At 37.3% G+C, this 23,065-nt stretch overlaps 1 protein-coding gene across 16 annotated transcripts in view; it reads left to right on the top strand.

Annotated features, from left to right (window-relative positions):
• RBM26 (RNA binding motif protein 26) overlaps window positions 1–23,065 on the top strand; it is an 88,875-nt gene that overhangs the window by 29,653 nt on the left and 36,157 nt on the right. For 5 of the 16 annotated variants that reach the window (XM_031655927.1, XM_031655926.1, XM_031655928.1 and 2 more), the window contains exons 3-13: window positions 325–461; window positions 4,755–4,843; window positions 5,525–5,742; window positions 7,681–7,941; window positions 9,771–10,010; window positions 10,402–10,572; window positions 10,886–11,041; window positions 17,543–17,654; window positions 18,791–18,950; window positions 21,813–21,977; window positions 22,644–22,775. In XM_031655927.1, the coding sequence (XP_031511787.1) occupies window positions 325–461; window positions 4,755–4,843; window positions 5,525–5,742; window positions 7,681–7,941; window positions 9,771–10,010; window positions 10,402–10,572; window positions 10,886–11,041; window positions 17,543–17,654; window positions 18,791–18,950; window positions 21,813–21,977; window positions 22,644–22,775 (1,841 nt within the window). The remainder of the gene's footprint in view (window positions 1–324; window positions 462–4,754; window positions 4,844–5,524; window positions 5,743–7,680; window positions 7,942–9,770; window positions 10,011–10,401; window positions 10,573–10,885; window positions 11,042–17,542; window positions 17,655–18,790; window positions 18,951–21,812; window positions 21,978–22,643; window positions 22,776–23,065) is intronic. The other 11 variants (XM_031655925.1, XM_009192069.4, XM_031655931.1 and 8 more) reach the window with 6 other exon arrangements.

Raw genomic sequence — 23,065 nt, 5'->3', positions numbered from 1 at the left:
ATTGTCCTGCCCCAGCCTCCCGAGTATCTGGAATTACAGGCACCTGCCATCATGCCTGGCTAATTTTTATGTTTTTGTAGCGACGGGGTTTCACCATGTTGTCCAGGCTGGTCTTGAACTCCTGACCTCAGGCGATCCGCCCGCCTTGGCCTCCCAAAGTGCTGGGATTACAGACGTGAGCCACCATGCCCGGCCAGTACTAGTATATTTTCTAATTTGTAAAAGTCAAGGTGTACTTCATCATATTAGAGATAAGAGATGTGGAAGCGGGGAATTAATCTTAACAAATGTCTTTTAATCTATGGTGTTTGGTTTTACTTTTAGAGACACAGATATTTGTGGAAAAACTTTTTGATGCTGTGAATACAAAGAGTTACCTACCTCCTCCAGAGCAGCCATCATCAGGAAGCCTGAAGGTAGAATTTTTCCCGCACCAAGAAAAAGATATAAAGAAAGAAGAGGTAATGATTTGTGTTATACCTTACAGGTTATTTAAACACATAAGAGGAATAACTAAACTGAGTTTTTATCTTCTATATCTTTTTGTTGGGAGTCCTCAGGACCACTCCCAGTTTAAATGATTTCTCTAGGAGGACTCATAGGACTTTGCATGTAATTATGCCCATGGCCCTGGCTTATTTCAGCAAAAGGATTCAAAGCAAAGTCGGCAAATGGAAAAGGTGTATGAGGCCAAGTCCAGTGGAAAACAAAGCGCAAGCTTCTAAGGTCCTCCGAGTTCCACAGGATGTACTTAATTCCCCTAGCAGTGAACTGTAACAACACATGGGGATTAGGCAAGCTCCTTAGATACTCTGCCCAGCGTTCTTACTTGGAACTGGTCACATAGGCACCGCCTACCTAGTATGTACCAAAATTCCAGACTCCTGGGAGGAAAGCAGATGTTCAGTGTAGACCATGTTGTTTCATAAACAGTTCAGGCATAGTGAACCATTCCTTATCAGGGAGTAATGGGAATGCTCAAGAAATCAAAGTGCCCAGGAGCCAGCCAAAGGCCAGCCTTACAAGCATGCTGGCTTTCTAAGGATAGTATTGTCAGGCCCGCTTTTACTCTGCACAATATCTTACAGAAATAGAGTCTTATCATCTTTTCTATGAAAATAATTAGGTTGACAATTGGTCTGTTTGCTTTTGTCCTACGTGCATTTTAGTAGGGGACTGTTTTTAAGGTAGTAAAACACAAGGACCTTCACAGGACAGTGGAACTGACTTCATACTTCAAGAGGTCCTGAAATTTTTGTGTGTATTTTATAACCTCCTTTCTTCACCCTAATAGTCATATAATAATTTATATCTTTTCAATTTGATGTTAAAAGATTATAATTTGGCCAGGGTGAGCGTGGTGGCTCATGCCTGTAATCCCAGCACTCTGGGAGGCTGAGGCGGGAGGATCGCTCGAGCCCAGGAGTTTGAGACCAGTCTGGGTAATATAGTGAGACCTCATCTCTCTGAAAAAAAATTTAAAATTAGCCAGGTGTGATGGGGTGGTGCATGCCTGTAGTCTTAACTACTTGAGGGGCTGAGGTGGGAGAACTGCTTGAGCCCCAGAGCCTGAGGGTGCGGATTGAAGCACTACACTGCAGCCTGGGCAACTGAGCAAGACCCTGTCTTAAAACAAAAACAAAAACAAAAAAAACCTATAATTTTAGTGAAAATAATTGTTTGCAGTTAAGCCATTATGTTTCTGCATTTAGCCCTAGCTTTAGGTCACACAAATCTTGGTTAAAATTTTGGTTCTACAAATCACTGGTTTGTGACCTTGAAAACTTTACTTTTCTGAGCCTCATTTTACTCAGCTGTGAAATGGAAATACTAAAGATTCTTGTGAGGATTAAGTAAAATAATGATGTAAAGCACTTGATTGGTGCTTTACATACATTATTTTACTTACTTCTCACACATGGCACATGGTAGGTTCCCAGTCAATGGTAGCTGCTGTCTTTTTTGAGATTGTAGGAGATGTTGCTGTTGTGACCTTTGTTTTTTTTTCTCCTTTTATGCTTTTTCCAGATTATATATAAATAATACATTTTATTATGCAATAAAATATATATAATATGTAATAATTATCAAATATATTTTTATCTCTATCTGAATATATTTACACACATGTATATTTGTATATTTTCGTATACACATACCCACATGTAACATCCCAATCAGTTTTATCTGCCTGGGAAGACCAGAAATGTAATTTATAACTGAACATATTTCATACCTAACAGTATAGGGGTTCTGTTAGGAAGAAAGGGACGGTGGATATTGTATTGGCAATTGCTTATGCCACATAGAGATATGCAGTGGTTTATTCAAGTTTTGTCTATTGGTGGAACTTTGGGTTGGTTTCAGATTTTTGCTGTTAAAAATTATACTTTGGCTGGGCGTGGTGGCTCACGCCTGTAATCCCAGCACTTTGGGAGGCTGAGGCGGGTGGATCACCTTAGGTCAGGAGTTCAAGACCAGCTTGGCCAACATGGTGAAACCCCGTCGCTACTAAAGATACAAAAATTAGCCGGGCGTGGTGGCAGTCGCCTGTAATCCCAGTTACTCAGGAAGCTGAGACAGGAGAATAGCTTGAACCTGGGAGGCAGAGGTTGTAGTGAACTGAGACCATGCCATTATACCCCAGCTTGTGTGACAAGAGCGAAACTCCATCTAAAAAAAAAATATATATATATATATATATGTTTTAATTCTCAAAAAATCTTGAGTAGATCACAGTCCCTTGGTTTGAGAAGTAGTCTTCCCCCAAATCGAGTAGTAGCAAAGCTTTAGTCTTACTATCTGTTGATGTAATACTTCCTGTTTTTTCAGTCAGTTGTGGGAGATACTTATCCCTGATCTTTCAGAATTGTCAAAATGCCAGACAGCAATCTACGTTTAAAATGCTGTGGCTGTACTAAGATGGGCATGTACTGTGGAATATGGTGATCTGTTAGATTACTTGCAAAAGTGCATTGAGTAAATAGAAGGGAAAGAGTGTATCAGAAGGGTTGTATTAGTACCCAGTTTTTTGTCTGGTCTGGGAGGAGAGCTGGAATAGGTGGAAAGAGTACAAAAGTACTTGAGTTTAAAAAGGCAAACTGTTGAAAGAATGCTTTAAAGTTTATTTCTCCTAGTTTGGTCTGTTAATAGGATTTCCATCTGATTTCTCATCTAAAGTGGCACACTTTTTTTTTTTTTGAGACGGAGTCTTACTCTGTTGCCCAGGCTGGAGTGTCGTGGCCCCATAGCAGCTCACTGCAACCTATTGCTTCCTGGGTTCAAGCAGTTCTCCTCCCTCAGCCTCCCGAGTATCCCTCCTGTAATCCCTTCCTGGGATTACAGGTACGTGCCACCATGCCCAGCTAATTTTTGTATTTTTAGTAGAGGTGGGATTTCAGCATGTTGGCCAGGCTGGTCTTAAACTGCTGACCTCAAGTGATCCACCCACCTCGGCCTTTAAAAGTGCTGTGATTACAGGTGTGAGTCACTTAGCCCGGCCTAAAGTGGCACATTTTGACAGAAGGTCTTATCAAAGGGATGCTGGAACAGCTGGCATAATCTGGGACATGTGTACCCTGTGCGTAGACTACCTGCATAAGAATATCTTATAGTTCTCAGTAACGCAAAATCTTGAGCCCTGTCTTATTTATGGAAGCCACTTGCACAATATTTCCTGAATTTGTTTAACCTCTAAGTCCTTTTTTTCTAATTGTCTAGAAAAATAGTGATTCCTATTGCTCCTATTGTTGAGGACCATTGTTCTCAACAATATAGTCTGGAGAAGGTAGCACTAGAATATTTTCCAGGGTTGCTTTCTAGTAGCTATATGATGTGAATGGAAGCACCTTGTAGGAAACAGGAATATATAGCTGTCATGCTGCTGTGAGAAACTGGAAAACTCCTTCATCTTATACATTGTTTTCCCATATATATAAATGTGTATATAAATATGTAAGTATATGTAAATATATATTTATATTTTTATATTTATATATAAGTATATGTATAAATGTGTGTATATATGTGTATATGTGTGTGTATCTGTATTTATGACTTGGTGAGTTCTAATGTATTCTCCTATTTTCTTTGATGTGTTTGGTACCAGACCAAATCCATGAAACCAAAACACGAATATGTGTTAGACTTTTGAAAGAGGAATAAAATTGGATTTCCATTAATTATGTTAAAATGAGCATACTTGCTTAAAATGTTTTCTCACCAGTGTAATCATTTCATTACAGTTAAATGATGATACGTAGTAGAGGAATTTACTTTGTTTGGATACTTTTAGGAGATGATTTTGCTTCTACATTATATAAACTAATATTAATTAAATGTTAATGTTAATAAAGTCTTAAAGTAGTAATGTGTCTACCTAAGGCTTTTTTTTTTTTTTTCTCTGAGACAGAGTCTCACTCTGTCGCCCAGGCTGGAGCGTGCAGTGCCACGATCTCAGCTCTCTGCAGCCTCTGCCTGCTGGGTTTAAGTGATTCTCCTGCCTCAACCTCCAGAGTAACTGGGATTACAGGCACCCACCACCGCGCCCAGCTAATCTTTGTATTTTCAGTAGAGACGAGATTTCACCATGTTGGCCAGGCTGGCCTCGAACTCCTGACCTCGCGATCCACCCGCCTCAGCCTCCCAAAGTGCTGGCATTACAGGCGTGAGCCACCACGCCCGGCCCTATCTAAGGCTGTTTAACAGTGGAATAACTACTAAACTTCTTGTACACCTTTTTTTTTGTATATCAGATCACTAAGGAGGAAGAGCGAGAGAAGAAGTTTTCTAGAAGGCTAAATCACAGTCCTCCACAGTCAAGCTCCCGATACAGGGAAAATAGGTGAGCAGTTCATTGAACCATATTCAGTGTTTTGACATACGTTACCTTTTATATGAATGTTTAGACTTGGATTATCTTTTATGCAGAGACAAGTAATATCTACTCTTTTATTGGTCTAGGAAAATATAACTAGGTCTGTTTCTATCATGAAAATCTAGGTCAGATTTGTAGATCTTGGGAGTGAGTTTAGAACAGTGCTTGACATATATTAGCTGCTAATCTTTTTATTCCTAACTTCAGATTCCAGTAGAATCTTAATGTGTGGCTCTTTTTTTTTTTGCCTGCTGTTTCCCTTTAGTGTGATTAAATTGTTTTTCTCATTCAGGCTTCAAAAACCCTTAGAATAGAATGCATGCGATACATGTCTGAAAGTGTGTGACTGTATGTACGGGATAGTATGTTCTATATGTACTGTAAGTCATATGTATAGATGCCTTTATCTACAGATGCCCAATTGTATAGTTGCCAATGTGTATAAGACTAAGGGTTAAGGCTTTAAAAAGATTGTTTTTCATTTAAAAGGGATTTAGAGTACTAAATATTAAGCTCAGTTTTTTCAAGTGTCTGATGGTAGGATAAAAAGTTATGTTACAAGAATTAAATATAACTTTTGCATTTAATTAGCTTTTTCCTGTGTCACTTAAAAATTATTTGTATAAAAGTGACCATATATTTCTTTAGAAGCCGTGATGAGAGGAAAAAAGATGATCGTTCTCGCAAAAGAGATTATGATCGAAACCCTCCTCGAAGAGATTCATACAGAGACCGGTACAATAGAAGACGAGGGCGAAGTCGCAGTTACAGCAGAAGTCGAAGTCGAAGTTGGAGTAAAGAGAGGCTTCGTGAAAGGGACAGAGATAGAAGCAGGACTAGAAGCAGAAGCAGAACACGAAGCAGGGGTAAATAGTACATGTATATGTATATTTTGGTTATCTTTTTATTGTGAAAAACTCCATGTTTAAGTGTTTTTAAAAATTGCTTAACATTTTGTCAGCGTTTTCTTCTATTATGATGTATTCTGTGGTCCAAGAGAATGCTTTTTAAAAATTCCTTTAAAAGTTTTATTCCGTGCAATTAAAATCACAGTTACCACTACACATTCAACAGGATAGCCACAATGATAAAGACTGATTCTGTTTGGTGTTGGTGAGAATGTAGATAAGCTGGAACTCTTTGGAAAACATTTTGGCAGTATGTAAAAATTAACATAGGGGTCCGCTATTCTACATCTTACTGTTTACCTGGAAGAAATGAAAGTTTATATCCGCACAGATACTTGTTCACAAAGTTCATAGCAGACTCATTTGTAAGAGCCAGATGTAGAAACAGCCTAAATGCCCATCAACAGGTGAATGTATAAACATGTTGTGGTATATCCATACCATAACATGGATGAAAAGAAAAGAACTTTTGATACATGCAGCAAAATGGATGAATCTCAATATAATTATGCTGAGTGAAAGAAGCAGGAAAACAATATGTATGTATATCAAAATATTTTTTTCTTAGTCTTTGTTTTTGAGACAGTATCGCTGTGTCACCCAGGCTGGAGTGCAGTGGCGCTGTTTCAGCTCACTGCAACCTCTGCCTCCTGAGTTCAAGCGATGATCATGCCTCAGCCTCCTGAGTAGCTGGGATTACAAGCGAGTGCCACCATGCTCGGCTAATTTTTGTATTTTTAGTAAGAGTCATGTTGGGGGTTTCACCATGTTGGCCAGACTGGTCTTGAATTCCTGATCTCAGGTGTTCACCTTTCTCAGCCTCCCAAAGTGCTGGGATTACAGGCCTGAGCCAGTGTGCCCAGCGTAAAGTTTTTAAAAATGCTAACTAATCTGTGATGACAGAGAGCAAAGCCAGTCGTTGCCTGAGATGGGAGTAAAGGAGGGATAGATTACAGATTACAAAGGGGCATGAGGATTCTTTTGGAAGTGATGAGTATGTACATCATTTCAGTTGTGGTATTGGTTTCAGAGGTGTATACTTTGATTAAAACTTACACAATTTAATATGTTCAGTTTATTATGTATCACTTACACTTCAAAACTGTTTTTAAAAGTTTAAAAAGTGTTATTTCAGATACATATTTCTGCAAGAGCATGTCATTCCCAGCATGTGTAATTTTTCTTCTAGTACATGTTATTGAAAGTAAGATATTGTAGTAAAACACCTAAAACACTTTTCAGTAAAACACCTTTTCTCAAACTTTTTTTACTACTCTTAATACTATTTATGGCCTTTGTATAAGCCCTGTATTCTGTTACTCTTTTCTTAGAAATTTTCCGCTGCTGTGATCTAGGTATACTGGGCTTCTTGGAATGTTGCTTCACTTAACTAATCTCTTTAATTGCTTTTCTTTTTCTTGAGGACCATATGTATAGTCTAGTTAGTTTCTTTGTGCATGTTTAATATGAACTCCTTTTGGCTCATCCGTTCTTATCTTAATAAACAGCCATTGTAGTAACTTCAGATGGATGACTACAAAATGTTCACCACAGGAAAAATAACTCTACTTTATTGCATGTTTTGTTTTGTGGTCTGCAGTTATGCATACTAAGATTGTGATGAAGAAAATAAAAAATTTCTTTTTTCTATAAACAAAACTCTAAGGAAAAACATTAAATACAGCAGCGTTACCTGGTTTTGTAGCTTGGGTTATATTGAAAAGAAATAACCTTTTAACATTGTGTATTAATTAAATATTTTTTAAAAGAAAAGGATTATTATGCAAAATTTAAAACTTTTTTTTCTATGTTTATAAAAATATCACTGTTTCTTAGATCTGGGACTTGTTTTTTTAATACAGTGTAGTTTTATATGTCATTTATCTTTTGTTGCAGAAAGGGATCTGGTAAAACCTAAATATGACCTGGATAGAACAGATCCATTAGAAAATAATTATACTCCAGTCTCTTCGGTACCTAGTATTTCATCTGGCCACTACCCTGTACCTACTTTGAGCAGCACTATTACAGTAATTGCTCCTACTCATCATGGTAACAACACTACCGAAAGTTGGTCTGAATTTCATGAAGACCAGGTGGACCATAACTCTTACGTAAGACCACCCATGCCAAAGAAACGGTGTAGAGACTATGATGGTAAGTCTTTCGGCTGTTTCATGAAGTATTTAATTAACATTTCCAGCTGCCTAAATTCTGTGTTTATGTTGTACACAGTTATTCAAAGACTTACCTCTGAAAAGGGGGAAATTAGCCTTAATCACTTTTTGAATTCCTCAATATGATTGAAACATTTATAAGTTGCCACTAATTATTTGAGTATCAATTTAAAGATAATATTTATTTGCAAGTAAGTCTTAATAAATTTTGGGAGTTTACCAAATGAGTAAATATCTACTGAGTTATTATGAGGGAATCTGCTACTGAAACATTGTTGACAAAAGTCATTTCTTTTGAATGAGTGATTATTGGACTACAAGTAGAAATGTACCTAGAAATATAAACGTCACCTTTGTAAGAATTTTATTAAAGAATTGAAGACTTTTGGCTGGGTGCAGTGGCTCACGCGTGTAATCCCAGCAGTTTAGGAAGCTGAGGCAGGCGGATCATGAAGTCAGGAGATCGAGACCATCCTGGCTAACATGGTGGGCAACCCTGTCTCTACTAAAAATACAACAAATTAGCCAGGTGTGGTGGCGGGAGCCTGTTTTTCCAGCTATTCAGGAGGCTGAGGCAGGAGAATGGCATGAACCTGGGAGGTGGAGCTTGTAGTGAGCCAAGATCGCACCACTGCACTCCAGCCTGGGTGACAGAGTGAGACTCCATCTCAAAAAAAACAAAGAATTGAAGACTTTTAAGGATTTACTGTAAAAGATTTGTAAGTAGTATTAAACCATAATTGCAGTCTTTTTAGTTTTAAGCTAGAGATTTAAATGAAGGACATTTCTAAAGACAAAAATATGACAAAGATTATATTTAAGTCTGATATCTCTTGTTAGGTTATTTTCGTGTGTGTGTGTGTGTTTAGTATGTATACGTGTTACTTTGTTTAACATTGCTCTGAAGTAATGCCTGAGCCTGGGAAATTTATAAAGAAAAGAGGTTTCTTTGGCTCATGGTTCTGCAGACTGTACAAAAAGTGTAGTGCCAGCATCTGCATCTGGTGAAGGCCTCAGGAAGATTTGCAATCATGGTAGAAGGCAAAGGGAGAGCAACAAAGAGGGAGCAAGGGAGCAAGAGTGGGGTTGGTGGTGGGGGAGGTGCCATGCTCTTTTAAACAACCAGTTCCTCTGAACTAATTGAGGGCGAACTCACTTGTTACCTTGTGAAGATCACCAAGCTATTCATGAAGGATCTACCCCCATGACTCTAACACCTCCCACCAGGCCAACCGCCAACATCGTTTGTCACATTTCTCTCTCTTTTTTGCGGGGGATGGAGTCTCACCCTGTCCTCCAGGCTGGAGTACAGTGGCGCAGTCTCGGCTTACTGCAACCTCCACCTGCCGGGTCCTAGCGATTTTCCTGCCTCAGCCTCCCTAGTAGCTGGGCTTGCAGGCGCCTGCCACCACGTCCAGCTAATTTTTGTATTTGTAGTAGAGATGGGGTTTCACCATGTTGGTCAGGCTGGTCTCGAACTCCTGACCTCAGGTAATCCACCTGCCTCAACCTCCCAAAGTGCTGGGATTAACAGGCGTTAGCCACCATGCCTGGCCAGATTGTCACATTTCAGCATGAGATGTGGAGACGATAAACGTAGTAATTATGTCAGTATGTTAAATATACTCTTACTTGACAAATATTTATATTACTGGAGAAGAGCAAGTAGCTCCTGGGAAATGGTTAATTATCCTTTTGGTCCTATATTAATAATATTCATATTTTTAAATACTTTACTTTTGCTGACTTAGAGAAAATATATATTTCCAGTGCTTTTGACATTTGTTTCTAACTATTCTTTCCCCATAGAAAAGGGTTTTTGTATGAGAGGAGACATGTGTCCTTTCGATCATGGAAGTGATCCAGTGGTTGTAGAAGATGTGAATCTTCCTGGTATGCTGCCTTTCCCAGCACAGCCTCCTGTTGTGGAAGGACCACCTCCTCCTGGACTCCCCCCACCTCCACCAATTCTGACACCCCCACCTGTGAATCTCAGGCCCCCAGTGCCACCTCCAGGTCCATTGCCACCCAGTCTCCCACCTGTTACAGGTAAGTAAATCTGTTTGTTTGCCTGTATTTATCTAGCCATTCTTAGTCTATTTTTAAAACTTAATAGATTCTTAAATTAAAAGTATCTAAAGGAATCCCAAAACTGCCTAATAGAAATTAATAGCAATATACTTCCATTTGGAATACACCTCCATTTTGTAGCCTGTGCCAAGCCAGTTACTATGGTTTGGAGTGACCTTGTAATTAAGTACATCACTGGTAAAACCCAGCTGCCTGCAGGCCTTCATGGCTTAAGGCAAACCTGCTTTGGAATGTGTTAAAAGGATATCTGATTAGTTGTAAGAGCTTGGTGTTTGTAGATATTATAGTTTGATAAATGAGAAGATTATGTTCAGATGTGCAATAACTTGTTTTATTTGTTTGCTTTCAGATGATATTTCTTATTCTTTGGTTTTGACAGGACCACCACCTCCACTTCCTCCTTTGCAGCCATCTGGCATGGATGCTCCTCCAAACTCTGCAACCAGTTCTGTTCCTACTGTAGTAACAACTGGCATTCATCACCAGCCTCCTCCTGCTCCACCCTCTCTTTTTACTGCAGGTACAGTTTTGGCCCTTTTTATATTCGTAATGTAATATAGTTTTAGATGAAGAATTTTAAAATGTCTAGAGAGAATTGCTCTATGAGGACTACTTTTCTCACTAAAATTATGTAGGCATGGTGAATGAATGTTAAGCCCTCAGTTATGAATGTTTTCAAAATGTTTCTTTTTAATAACTTTTAAAAATAAAGTTATTTTCTTTTTGATACATATAAAGCATGTTATATGTTAATATGTTATATTGTTTACTTTTTCTCTTATCAATATTAAAAAATTACCAAGTGGAGTTTTATAATTGTTTTTTAATTACAGTTTTTGTATTACCAGATACATATGACACAGATGGCTACAATCCTGAAGCCCCAAGCATAACAAACACTTCCAGACCTATGTATAGACACAGAGTGCATGCACAAAGGCCCAACTTGATAGGACTAACATCAGGGGATATGGATTTGCCACCCAGAGGTACTATAATTAATCTTTCCTTCCTGTCATTTTCGTAATATAAACAGTGGGAAAACATTTATAAAGAACAGTTGGTCTTGCCTTTATTGGGGTTGGATAAGGCATGGTGATTTATTTATTTATTTATTTATTTTGAGACGGAGTCTCGCTGTGTCTCCCAGGCTGGAGTGCAGTGGCGTGATCTCGGCTCACTGCAAGCTCCGCCTCCCGAGTTCACGCCATTCTTCCGCCTCAGCCTCCCAAGTAGCTGAGACTACAGGCGCCCGCCACCACGCCACGCCGGCTAGTTTTTTGTATTTTTTTTAGTAGAGACGGGGTTTCACCATGTTAGCCAGGATAGTCTCGATCTCCTGACCTCGTGATCCACCCGCCTCGGCCTCCCAAAGTGCTGGGATTACAGGCTTGAGCCACCGCGCCCGGCCTGAATGGTGATTTATTTTATTTTACTTTATTTTATTTTATTTTTGGAGACAGTCTCACTCTGTAGCCTAGACTGGAGTGCAGTAGCATGATCTCAGCTCACTCTAACCTCTGCCTCAGCCTCCTGAGTAACTGGGATCACAAACGCATGCCACCATGCCTGGCTAGTTTTTGTATTTTTAGTAGAGATGGGATTTCACCATATTGGGCAGGCTGGTCTTGAACTCCTGACCTCAAGTGATCCACCTGCCTTGGCCTCCCAAAGTGCTGGGATTATAGGCTTGAGCCACTGTGACTGGCTGGGATGGTGATTTTATTTGTTCCCTGTATCCTTCATTCCCCCATTAGAGAAAATATGTTGTGTAATTCTGTATTTGTGGTAGAGGTGACACTTTATTATACAGTTATTACACTGTCCAAGAGGGAAAGGAAGTTCCTTAAAGAAGCACATTTTCTTGGGTAGGCTTTTTTTTTTTTTTTGTAATTTGTATCATTTGTAATCTTAATTGATTCATTTAAACTCTTGAGAATAACGTTTTAATTCCTAAGAAGTTTATTCCTAGTTTGGAAAATCATCTGTAAAAATTGTGCTTGTTATTTATTTTTACTGACTTTTCACATGTTAAAATTTAATATTAGTTTGCGTATATTTTTAAGCAAAGGATATTGTGTGTTAGGAAATGACTCAAAATTTTCTTAGAGGAGGCAGACTTTTGGATAAAATTTCTAAAAGGTACAGTTTGGATTGACATAGTCACAACCTAGGGCAGCAAAAGTGCTACACTAGAGATGTAAATGTAAACTAATAACATTCAGAGGGAGAAAGTTCACATTAATTTGGAAAATACAGTATTTGCTACAGATCACATTTGATATGGGGAAATGATGGATTGTCAGACATAATGGAAAATATTTCCTGGGCTAATGAAAAATATGTCTTTTTCCCTAACCACCTCAATTAAGTTTTAAATCCCATTTTCTTTCCAGTCTTTTCTTGTCTTACCTAGTCAGAATTAAAAATCATGCTATGTCAGTTGTGAATAAAAATCTTAGTTAAGTAAGTAACAGTGCCTAATGGAGTTTGGTAAATGTGTGATTACTTACATACACTTTGTGTTTTTTCTTTTGTTCATTGGAAGCGATCAGATTCTGAGCATCTTCCTTGAATGTTTAAAGGACTTTTTGTAATGAAGGTGTAAGGAACGTTTTAATTCAGATTTATATCCTCTTTGAGATCATAGGACAGCATTTAATGTGGATGCCCATTCTTAAATTCTCTTGGAGGAATTTCAATAGCTATTAACAACAACAGAAAAAAAGATTTTTTTAACAGTTTCTGTTCTATGTGAGGAATATAGGGATTGCTTGTAATTGAAAAGTGGCCACTTAAGAATTTAACTGTTGTGTGATGCTTACCCATGTCCTGAACCTGTCTCCCACCTGGCTAGTTCATAGAAACCCTCTTTTCTTCTTTGGATAACTATTTAGCATGTAGTTTTGTTTCCCTCATACCAGTACTCCTTGCTTTTACTGGGAACCTTTTAGTGGGAATTTCCACCTCAGTTAACCTTTTATTGGGAATTCCCTCTAAAGTCATTTCTTTCTACCTTGCTGCTTTGGAGTGCTATAAATATATGCTACTACAGGTCAATATTTATTAGATCCATTCACATGCCAGGGCAGTTTCTGGTTGTGATCAAGAGAAACAAGGGGATCAAACCCCTTGCATATAAATCTTACCGTGTACAAGTTGGATCTATGGTAATTGCAGCTCTTAATGCTTATAGTTATAGGAAGTGGTCCTGTTCAGAGATAAATGTCTGGCATACCTACTTAGAAATTTGAATGCCTTTTCTCATAGAATCATTGTATGTAGTGATTATTTTAGTACTCTTCTTTAGATACATCATGTACCATTTTTGTGAGCTAGTTTAGGATTGAATTCTCCATTAATAACTGATTTTATGTACCAAACAACTGATTTAGCACCCCATCTAAATTGAGGATTGCCTATAGTACTTCTATTTTCTTACCTCTTTTTAGTCCTCTCCATCCTCCCACCATATGTTCTCATCTATTCCCAGTTTGGATTTTAAATTTACTGTCCTGGATTGTGACAGATACCTAAAAAGCTTATTTATTGTTAATTATATAATTATTACACATTCCTAATAGCCTATAGATGGCCTTAATTTGAATTTGTCATAGACTTATTATTATGTGATAGCTAAACTTTTATGCTTACTGCTTTAAATCTTGAGGGGAATTATTCAGCAAAAGGAAGGAAATTTGGGCCCTTTGATGCATTGAAATTACTAATGTAAAAGTTACCTGGAGGCCCTGACAGTTATGTTTTGCAGAGTTCTAAAGAGGTGGAAAACTTGATAGATGATCTCATGATTGAATATAGGCAGGAGGAAGGGTTAAGTAGTTTTCCATTTCTAGTCAACAAAACCAGTGCTGACAATTATAGGCAGAAAAACAATTCATTAAAAGGATTATTGGGGAAAAATACATTACATAAAACTATTTAATATTAGACCATTTGCTGACTATATACCAAGAGGAATTTCTGTGTTTTTAATACCCTTCTTTTAAATATATATCAATGAAAGGGATTCTGAATTAGAGAATACAGATGAGATGGAACAAACCCATCTCAATTACTGGAGGCACAACACGTTATTCCTTCTCTTAGTGAACCTTCAGGTACAGAACATATTAAAGTTAAAAACAAAAGATGTTGGATAGGTCACAGATTCTCTAAAAGGGCCGGTGAACCAGGCTTGGGAGGCAGGAATAAGACCAAAAATCCTTTTGCAGAACCGGTCCTGTGAAAGTACCACTGGACAGAGAAACATCAGAGGAGCTAGATACAGGATGTTTCCACCCTATCTGCTTTAGAGATGTAGGATAAGTCAAAGTTAGACAGAGGAAGAGAGTAGATACAGCCTATGTACCCTGTGATACTTTTAAGAAACTGAAGGAATTTTGTGACTGGAAGAGAAGTAAAGAATGTGGAGGGAGGTAAGAGGCTAATTAAAGCATTTACAGAATTTTAGAATAGAGGTGATGATAGTAGCTGGACTAGGGTAATAATAGAAGTGAAAAAAAATTAAGTTTAGTGGAAAGAATTGACAGAACTTGTAACTTACTGAATTTGGAGGCTTAGAATAGGGGTAATAAGAGGATGAAATTAGACACCCGTTTCCTGCCCTGGATAATTGGGCAGGAATTCTCATTCATTGAGAAGAACAGCTTTGACAGAGAGATAAATTTAGTTTTGAAAGTGTTTAACTTCTTGTGCCCTGGGGCATGTGAGTGGAAAAGTCCAGTGGGAAATAGGATATGGAAGTCTGAGGCCCATGAGAGACAGCTGGCTAGAATATACAGATTTTGGAATCATGCATATGTAGAACTTCGGTCCTTTATCTTTTCTTCTGTCCCATTAGTACCAGTGGGAGGTAAAGGGAAATAGAAGGAGCCATACCAAAATCTGTAGGTCTGAACATAATTTTAAAAACCTTTCTCGTGTGTTTCTAAAAGCTTCCTCTCCCCATCCCAACTGAGAATCACTGAAAAAGATAAATGAAGCCATGGCAGTAGATAAGAAAGTTATTTTAGGAAGGCTACATAAAGTGAGATGAGAAAACCCAAGTATAACTGCTTGACAAATATCAGCATCAGAGTAAATGGACAGAGAAAGGGGAACTTTATAGAAAACTTAGAAATGAAGCCCAAAAGCTGCAGACAAAAGCAAGGAGTGGGGATTCCTAAAAACCCAGGGAATATAATATCTAAGATGGAAAAGGAGATGATCAACAGCCACAAATTCTCCTGTGAGGTCCAGTAAGAGGACTGGGATGTATTCATAAACTTAAGCAACAAGTGAGGACATGAGTGATTTTAGCACGAGCAAGTAAAGTGCAGTAATGGGAGCAACTGCCAGTTTTCAGAGGATTAGCGAGTGGGTGTTAAGAAAGCAAAGTTAGTAAGTGTGGACATTGATTAGGAAAGGGCTGTGGGGGTATGGAGAGAGATGTTGTTGCTAAAGGGAAAACTGGTTTTACGAGCGTTTCTTTTTGTTTAAAATGGAGTAATTTGAGCTGTAATGTTTGAATGTTGATGGGAGGTTTCAGTGTCCTGGGAAAGGTTCAAAATGGAGGAAAGTAGCAAGGGTCCCAAGCACTGATTTGAGTCTCTGTATGTATGGCATCTGTGGGTAGTCATATATCAAATATGACTTGACTGGAATGATTGGGAAAATGGTAGTTTCTTTTTTTTTTTTTTTTTTGAGACGGAGTCTCGCGCTGTGTCACCCAGGCTGGAGTGCAGTGGCGCGATCTCGGCTCACTGCAAGCTCCGCCTCCCAGGTTCACGCCATTCTCCTGCCTCAGCCTCCGAGTAGCTGGGACTACAGGCGCCCACCACCACGCCCGGCTAGTTTTTTTTTGTATTTTTAGTAGAGACGGGGTTTCACCATGTTAGCCAGGATGGTCTCGATCTCCTGACCTCGTGATCCACCCACCTCGGCCTCCCAAAGTGCTGGGATTACAGGCTTGAGCCACCGCGCCCGGCCAATGGTAGTTTCTTTAATAGAAATGTTTAAGAAAAAAGAAAGGTAGACTTAATATGAAGATAATTTGAATGTTCTGCATACTGAGTTTTGAGATACCTGTAGGATTTCCAGAGAGAACCAAGAAGTTGAAATTTAGAATTGACTATATGCTGTCCTCCTGAAGGAGACCATAGCTGTAGCCATGACAGAGATTGTGCTGAAACAGATCTTCAGTTCTTTTGGTTGGTTATGTGTTTAGAAATATGTAAGAATAGGATTTTAGACAATCAATTTTGCCATCTATAAAAAAGGAGTTTTTAAGTTCCATTTTTCTCTGTGGATTAAGGTTTGCATGTTTTAAACTTTGGAGTCATTTGGGAATAACAGATTAAATGTGCTATGCTCATTACATGCCATGAAGTAAATATAAAATGTTGAAAGTAACAGACTTTTACATCTCTTTTACACTGTATTTTAGACTTGAATCTTTTCCTTTTTAAAGCAAGTATGCTTTCATTATGTTCATATTTTATGAATCTATTCCATATTTAAAAGCAGCTCACTTCAAATCATAACTCTAAGCTATCACTTCTCAAAGGTTATTGGTTTAGTGTTAAGTTTCGAACCTTTTAGGTTGTGCATTTGATTTCAAAACTGTGAACTTAAAGCCTCAAAGTGATTCTTTCTCATTTGTGCGCATATGTATATATATATATTTGTAGTGATGGTAGATGGGAATGGTGACTTGGGTTTTATCTACAAAGAAGTGACCTACAGAATCACATTTTAATTTGGCGTATGAGAATTGATTCTTTTTCATAGTTAGGTGTGAAATGAATATATTGAAATAAGTTTTAGAAAACCCTTAGATTACTGTATTTGAATATACAGTAATTCCCCTTCGTCTGTGGGTCATGTGTTCCAAGACTCCTCGTGTGTAAAACCACACAGAATACCAAACCCTACATACACAATGCTTTTTCCTATACAGGCACACCTGTGATAAAGTTTCACTTGTAAATCAGACACAGAGCTAAACAACAATGTCTAATAATAAAATGAAACAATTATAACAATATACTATAATAAAAGTTATATGAATGGTCCCTGTCTTTCTTTGTTAAATATCTTATTGTATTTACCCTTCTTGGGATGATAGGAGATAATAAAATGCCTACATGGTGAGATCAAGTGTTGGAGCAGGATGGTGTGAGATTTTATCACACTACTCAGAACTGCAAGCAGTTTAAAACTTAGGAATTGTTTACTATTTCTGTAGTTTTCCATAATTTTGGACTGTGGTTGACAAGAGGTAACTGAAATCGTAAAAGTGAAACTGGATGAAGGGGAGCTAGTATACATTTATTTCTATTTCTACTAGTATACATTTATATATATTTCTACTAAAATATATATATGTTTAGACAAAACCCAAAAATTTTTCTGTATGAAGAAGGTATCTATGATAAATAGAAAAGATTAACCTATGCTTATTTTTTTCATTTTCTTTTGTTTTAAAACAGAAAAGCCTCCTAATAAAAGCAGTATGAGGATAGTAGTGGACTCAGAATCAAGGAAAAGAACCATTGGTTCTGGAGAGCCTGGAGTTCCTACAAAGAAGACTTGGTTTGATAAGTAAGGTGGCCGGGAAGATTGAGGAGTGTAGTTGTGCATTGATTTTTAGGATCGTTTCTGTATGATTATGATAATACGGTTTGTTTTCTTCCAAAAATGTTACTCTATTCTGTAAACAATTCCTAAGTGTGAGTTTTCTAAAAATTCGTAAGTTAGTTGTCTGATGTTAGAAAAGCATTTTCTTACAGAAATGGTGTGGTAGTTGAGGGCCTAATTTTTTCCTCTTATCATTTACCCTCCTCCAAAAAACTCACTCTTTAACTTAGACCTGTTGAGTACTAGCTATATACAGGATAATCATGAGCCTCTCATCATTAGAGAAAGGAGGTATAGATCAGACCTGTCAAGACACTTTCATATGTGGACGGTTGCTGTTAGGAGCTAGAAAGGGCTTTTGTAGGGGTTAGGGAATCTGGATAGGCATGGAATGGTCAAGGAAGAGCTTCAGAGAAAGGGATAAGGAATCAGAATGTTAAGGTATGTGTGAGATGATTCATTTATAAATAAATGTGTGAAGAGAAACTAGTATCACTTTTAGAGCTTTAACGTCTACTTAATAATGGATAGTTTCTGGTTCTTTGTGATTAATTCTGTGATTTAATGCAGTGTAACCTCTCCAGGCCACAGTTTTGTCCTTTTTTCAAGTGTCAAAATGTATTCTCTATAGTTCCAACAATTCTTTTTTTCTTTTTTTAAAAAAGTAGGAAAGAGGTTGAGACTGTCATCAAAGAAAATAAAATTTAAAATCAAATTTAAAACTTAAAGTTTTAAGGTAGGATATTTTTTAGTAAGCTGGCGTTTACAGAATCAGAAGAAAGGTTATATATGCAAATTGACTAAAAGAGGGTACTGAGACTTTTCCTGGTAGGAATATTAAGTAGAGGTGGATCAGAAGTGGAAAGTAACAAGTGATATGGCAGAACCCTTCTCAGCTGGCTTCCATGAAAGGTGCTAACAGTGCTCATTTGGAAACTTCATTGTTGGAAGAAAATTTAAATTTCCTTTATCAACCAGTAATTTCAATTTGGGGGAAAATTGAACTTAATCGGATATCTATTTTGTTAAACTTTATTCCCTTATATTTGGTCGGGGTCAGGATTTATAAATGTATTGGCTAACTTGAATTTTGTTTACAGACCAAATTTTAATAGAACAAACAGCCCAGGCTTTCAGAAGAAGGTTCAATTTGGAAATGAAAATACCAAACTTGAACTTAGAAAAGTTCCTCCAGAATTAAACAATATCAGCAAACTTAATGAACATTTTAGTCGATTTGGAACCTTGGTTAACTTACAGGTAAGAGCCATGAAATGGTTTTGTTATCTCTTCTTATTGTTTAGGGAACTTAATGTAATAAGAAAACTACCTTTAGAAATAAATACTATAAGGCTGGGCGTGGTGGCTCACGCCTGTAATCCTAGCACTTTAGGAGGCCAAGGCGGGCAGATCACCTGAGCCTGGCCAACATGGTGAAACCCCGTCTCTACTAAAGATACAAAAATTAGCCAGGTGTGGTGGCAGGCACCTGCAATCCCAGCTACTTGGGAGGTTGAGGCAGGAGAATTCGCTTATATCTGGGAGGCTAAGATTTCAGTGAGCCAAGATCATGCCACTGCACTCCAGCCTGGGCGACAAGAGCAAAACTCCGTCTCCAAAAAAAAAAAAAATAGAAAATTTGTTACTCTCAATTGGGAAAATTGGACATGAAATGGAACTCTGTCTTTTAGAAAAAATACAATTTTCAGTGTTTCAATTAATCATACTATAAACTTTTTGTCTAATAAAGGTTGTCACAAAACTACAGCAAAGTTAATCACAGTAGTAAAATGCAATCTTACAATAGTTTTCAGTTCCTCAGTTTCTCAAAATCATTTCAGCAGAAATTTTAGTCAGATTTATTTTTGTCACCCGTATGGCGGGACACACTTAATAGAGACTTTTGGGGCCCAGATACCTTGTAATCCGTAATTAGTTTAAACGTTTACTTTTTCTTTACCACTTTTGAATATCCTTCAACGTAAGTAACAGTAACAGTAATTTGTATTTGACTGCACCTATAATTAGACCTTGGCTTGGGTATATATAACTTGGGTATTTTTTTAGTATTGAGTTTATATTATGTGATGTGTTGAAAGTGTTGAAATAGTATGTTGAATTTTACCCCCATTTTGTATGGTGTTCTTTTTGCAATTAAAATAATTATGTTTTATAATTTAATAAAAACAAATATTAGAGGATGCGATTCATCCTAACAACTTAGGATATTTTGGAAAATTTTGGGTTTTTTTGCCATTAAAAAGTACTGTAAAAGTAATAGAGGGGAAAAAATTCATGTTTGATTCAGGTGGGGCGACAGAAATATATACATAGAATTTAAAGGAAGTGGTTCCCTTTCAACTCTGTGTCTGTTCCATTCCCCTGCCCATCTATAATTACATTATTGTTGACAGTTTATCATATGTTATTTTAGATTTTTTGTTACACAATTCTGTGTCTATTTATCTGCACACAAACTTAAAAGTATTTATGAGCCCATAGTATACACATTACCCTGTGGTTAGTTAGATCTTGAATATCTCTGAGTTATCTTTTTATGGCAATTTTATTTGATCTACCACTATATCTAGTCATAAAAAGGTTTTCAAAATATTCACACAATTAACTACTAATATTTAAAATTTTTTTTAAAGCTGAGGGGCAAAACATATCTCACTGTTGTTTCTATTTGCTTTTACTCAATTACTAGTGAGGTTGAAATCTTCTGTTGATTGGTTCTTTTGCCATGTCTGTGTACTACCTGCATTATTCTTAAAACATGTTTTTCAAAATCAGTTTTCAAAACTCTTTAGCTTCATGCTAATTAAACGTAGTGATAAAATTGATATTTATAAAGTCTTAAAAAATGTATAATTTTTAAAATGTTACCAAAATTATCTTCATAGTTAATGGTTATTGAATACTTCTGACTGTGTATACTCTCTGTTCTATGTGAATTATTTAATTCTTAAAATAACCCTAAAGAGTGAGTATGGTTATTCTCATTTGTAGAAAAAGAAAACAAGGGCCAGAAAGGTTAAGTAACCTGATCATGTTCATGTGAAAGTAGCAGCCAAAGTTTGAGCCAGGCAGTATGATTCCAACTACTCTTGTTTTGTTTTTTGTTTTTTGTTTTTTTGAGATAGAGTCTCACTCTTGTCACTGAGGCTGGAGTGAGGTGGCATGGTTACGGCTCATTGTAGCCTCGACCTCTTGGGCTTATGTGATTCTCCTGCCTCAGCCTCCCGAGTAGCTGGGACCACAGTTGTGTGCCACCACACCCAGCTAATATTTTTTCAATTATTATTTGTACCAATGGGGTCTCAATATGTTGTCCAGGCTGGTCTTGACCTCCTGGGCTCAAGCAGTCCTCCTGCCTTGGTTTCCCAGAGTGCTGGGATTACTGACATGAGCCACCATGCCTGGCCCAGGCCACTCTTAATCTCTGTTCTGTATTGCTGCACACCACAGTGGTTTATATACCACACTTTGGAAAACTCTATTATTGAAAGAATAGGAAGTTTGAAGTGAAAAGTCTTGGATTTATTACTTATTAGCTGTAAGTGTCTATAGAATCACATTCCTTGAAATCTCAGTTTTCTCATGTATCAAATGTGATTGATGCTGTTATTATATGGTCTCTTTTTTTGTTCTTAAATTTTTTTGTGCTTTTGGAAATGTGAGAATTACGAACTTGGGCAGTTGTTCAGATGGATTTTTCTGTAATTTTTTATTAGAGCTAACCCCTTGCAAAGTAGTTTACTGCCTTCTTCAGATTCTGTGGATCTTTGCCATGTCGTTTATTGACAATCGGGATTGTTTCTCATAGTCGCTATTAAAATTGGGAATAAAAAGAGAAACACTTTGAATGCCTGTGTATAACATTTATGCAGTTGGCTTTCTCTGCTATTATATAGAGGGACTCTTTTTATACTGTGAACAATCCTTGGTTACTATTTCTTCTGGAGCAAAAGTAGACTGTGGTCTACTAATCTAGATACTAGGAAGTATAAATATAGAATCTTACTTGGAGGGACCAGTATTTCACTTCTTGAGGAATTTTACTCTATGAAGCAACAGATTCCTTTGGAAATTCACTGTTCTTAATATTTTAAATCTTAGGTTGCTTATAATGGTGATCCTGAAGGTGCCCTTATCCAATTTGCAACATACGAAGAAGCAAAGAAAGCAATATCAAGTACGGAGGCGGTATTAAACAATCGCTTTATTAAGGTTTATTGGCACAGAGAAGGAAGCACCCAGCAGTTACAAACTACTTCTCCAAAGGTAAGATAGAAATTTGTGTAAAAGTACATGCATTTCTTAGAAAGCTCTTGGCATAGTGTTTACAAGTAGAGGCATTGGAATCAAGTAGGCCTGAGTTCACACCTGAGTTCTGCATTTAGTTTCCGTTACCTGTAAAAACTTGAAAAAGTTACTCAACCTTTCTAACCTGTTCTCTCATATAATTGTGATGTTAATTGCTAGTTGAGAGAATAGCATGATGTGTGTGAGGCATATAGAATAGTCCCTGGCAGATAGGAGGTACTCAGTAAATGATAGCTATGTATATTCCAGAAATTTAGACTGTAGGTTCATCTTAGAAATTCTCTCTTCTTTCCCCTCTCCCTTTTCTCTCTCCTTTCTGTCCCAACCCCATCAGTGAATCAGTCAGTGTTTATATAGAGGTTTATTAACAGCAGTGTGGGTTTTGATTGTTAAAACAGAAGACAGTGAAAGATGGACTTTAATCTTTTCCAGTAAATAAGTTATTTTATGCAAAGATAACATCTTTATATATGTGTGGATGAAATTAGAAGGCAGTTAGGTTTTGACTCTAAGCTGTATTTTAAAAACTTTCTCTGCATGGGCAATTTAGTAACAAAATAACACAGGCCGCTTTCCATCCTCTTGAATGAATCAACTTGTTTAACATTTTTTTCTTGTTCTGAGGTAATGCAGCCTTTAGTCCAGCAGCCCATTTTGCCTGTTGTGAAGCAGTCAGTCAAAGAGCGACTGGGTCCAGTACCTTCAAATACTATTGAACCTGCAGAAGCCCAGAGTGCCACTTCAGACCTTCCTCAGGTAAAGCGAAGATCTTACAATTGTGCCTGTAATAGGTTCTCAGTAATTTAGTTTCCCTTGGTGATTTGAATTATAGTTAATTATATATATTTTACATAGAAATATGATAGTCTTTACATATTTGAACCCCACCTATAAGGTTTTTTTTTTTTTTTTAAATTTTTACCATTACCATAACATTTTCTCAGTCTCTACTTTTCCTATAGTATTTGAATCTTAAATTCTTCTCTCCAGTTAATATTTATGAGAAAGATTTCTCTCTCACTTTGTGGAGGAGATATATTTCAGCA

Source organism: Papio anubis, chromosome 15, assembly GCF_008728515.1.
Source record: "Papio anubis isolate 15944 chromosome 15, Panubis1.0, whole genome shotgun sequence".
In the NCBI taxonomy this organism is placed as follows: domain Eukaryota; kingdom Metazoa; phylum Chordata; class Mammalia; order Primates; family Cercopithecidae; genus Papio; species Papio anubis.
The sequence above is the reverse complement of the archived record's forward strand: the minus strand, read 5'-3'. Positions and strand labels throughout refer to the sequence as shown.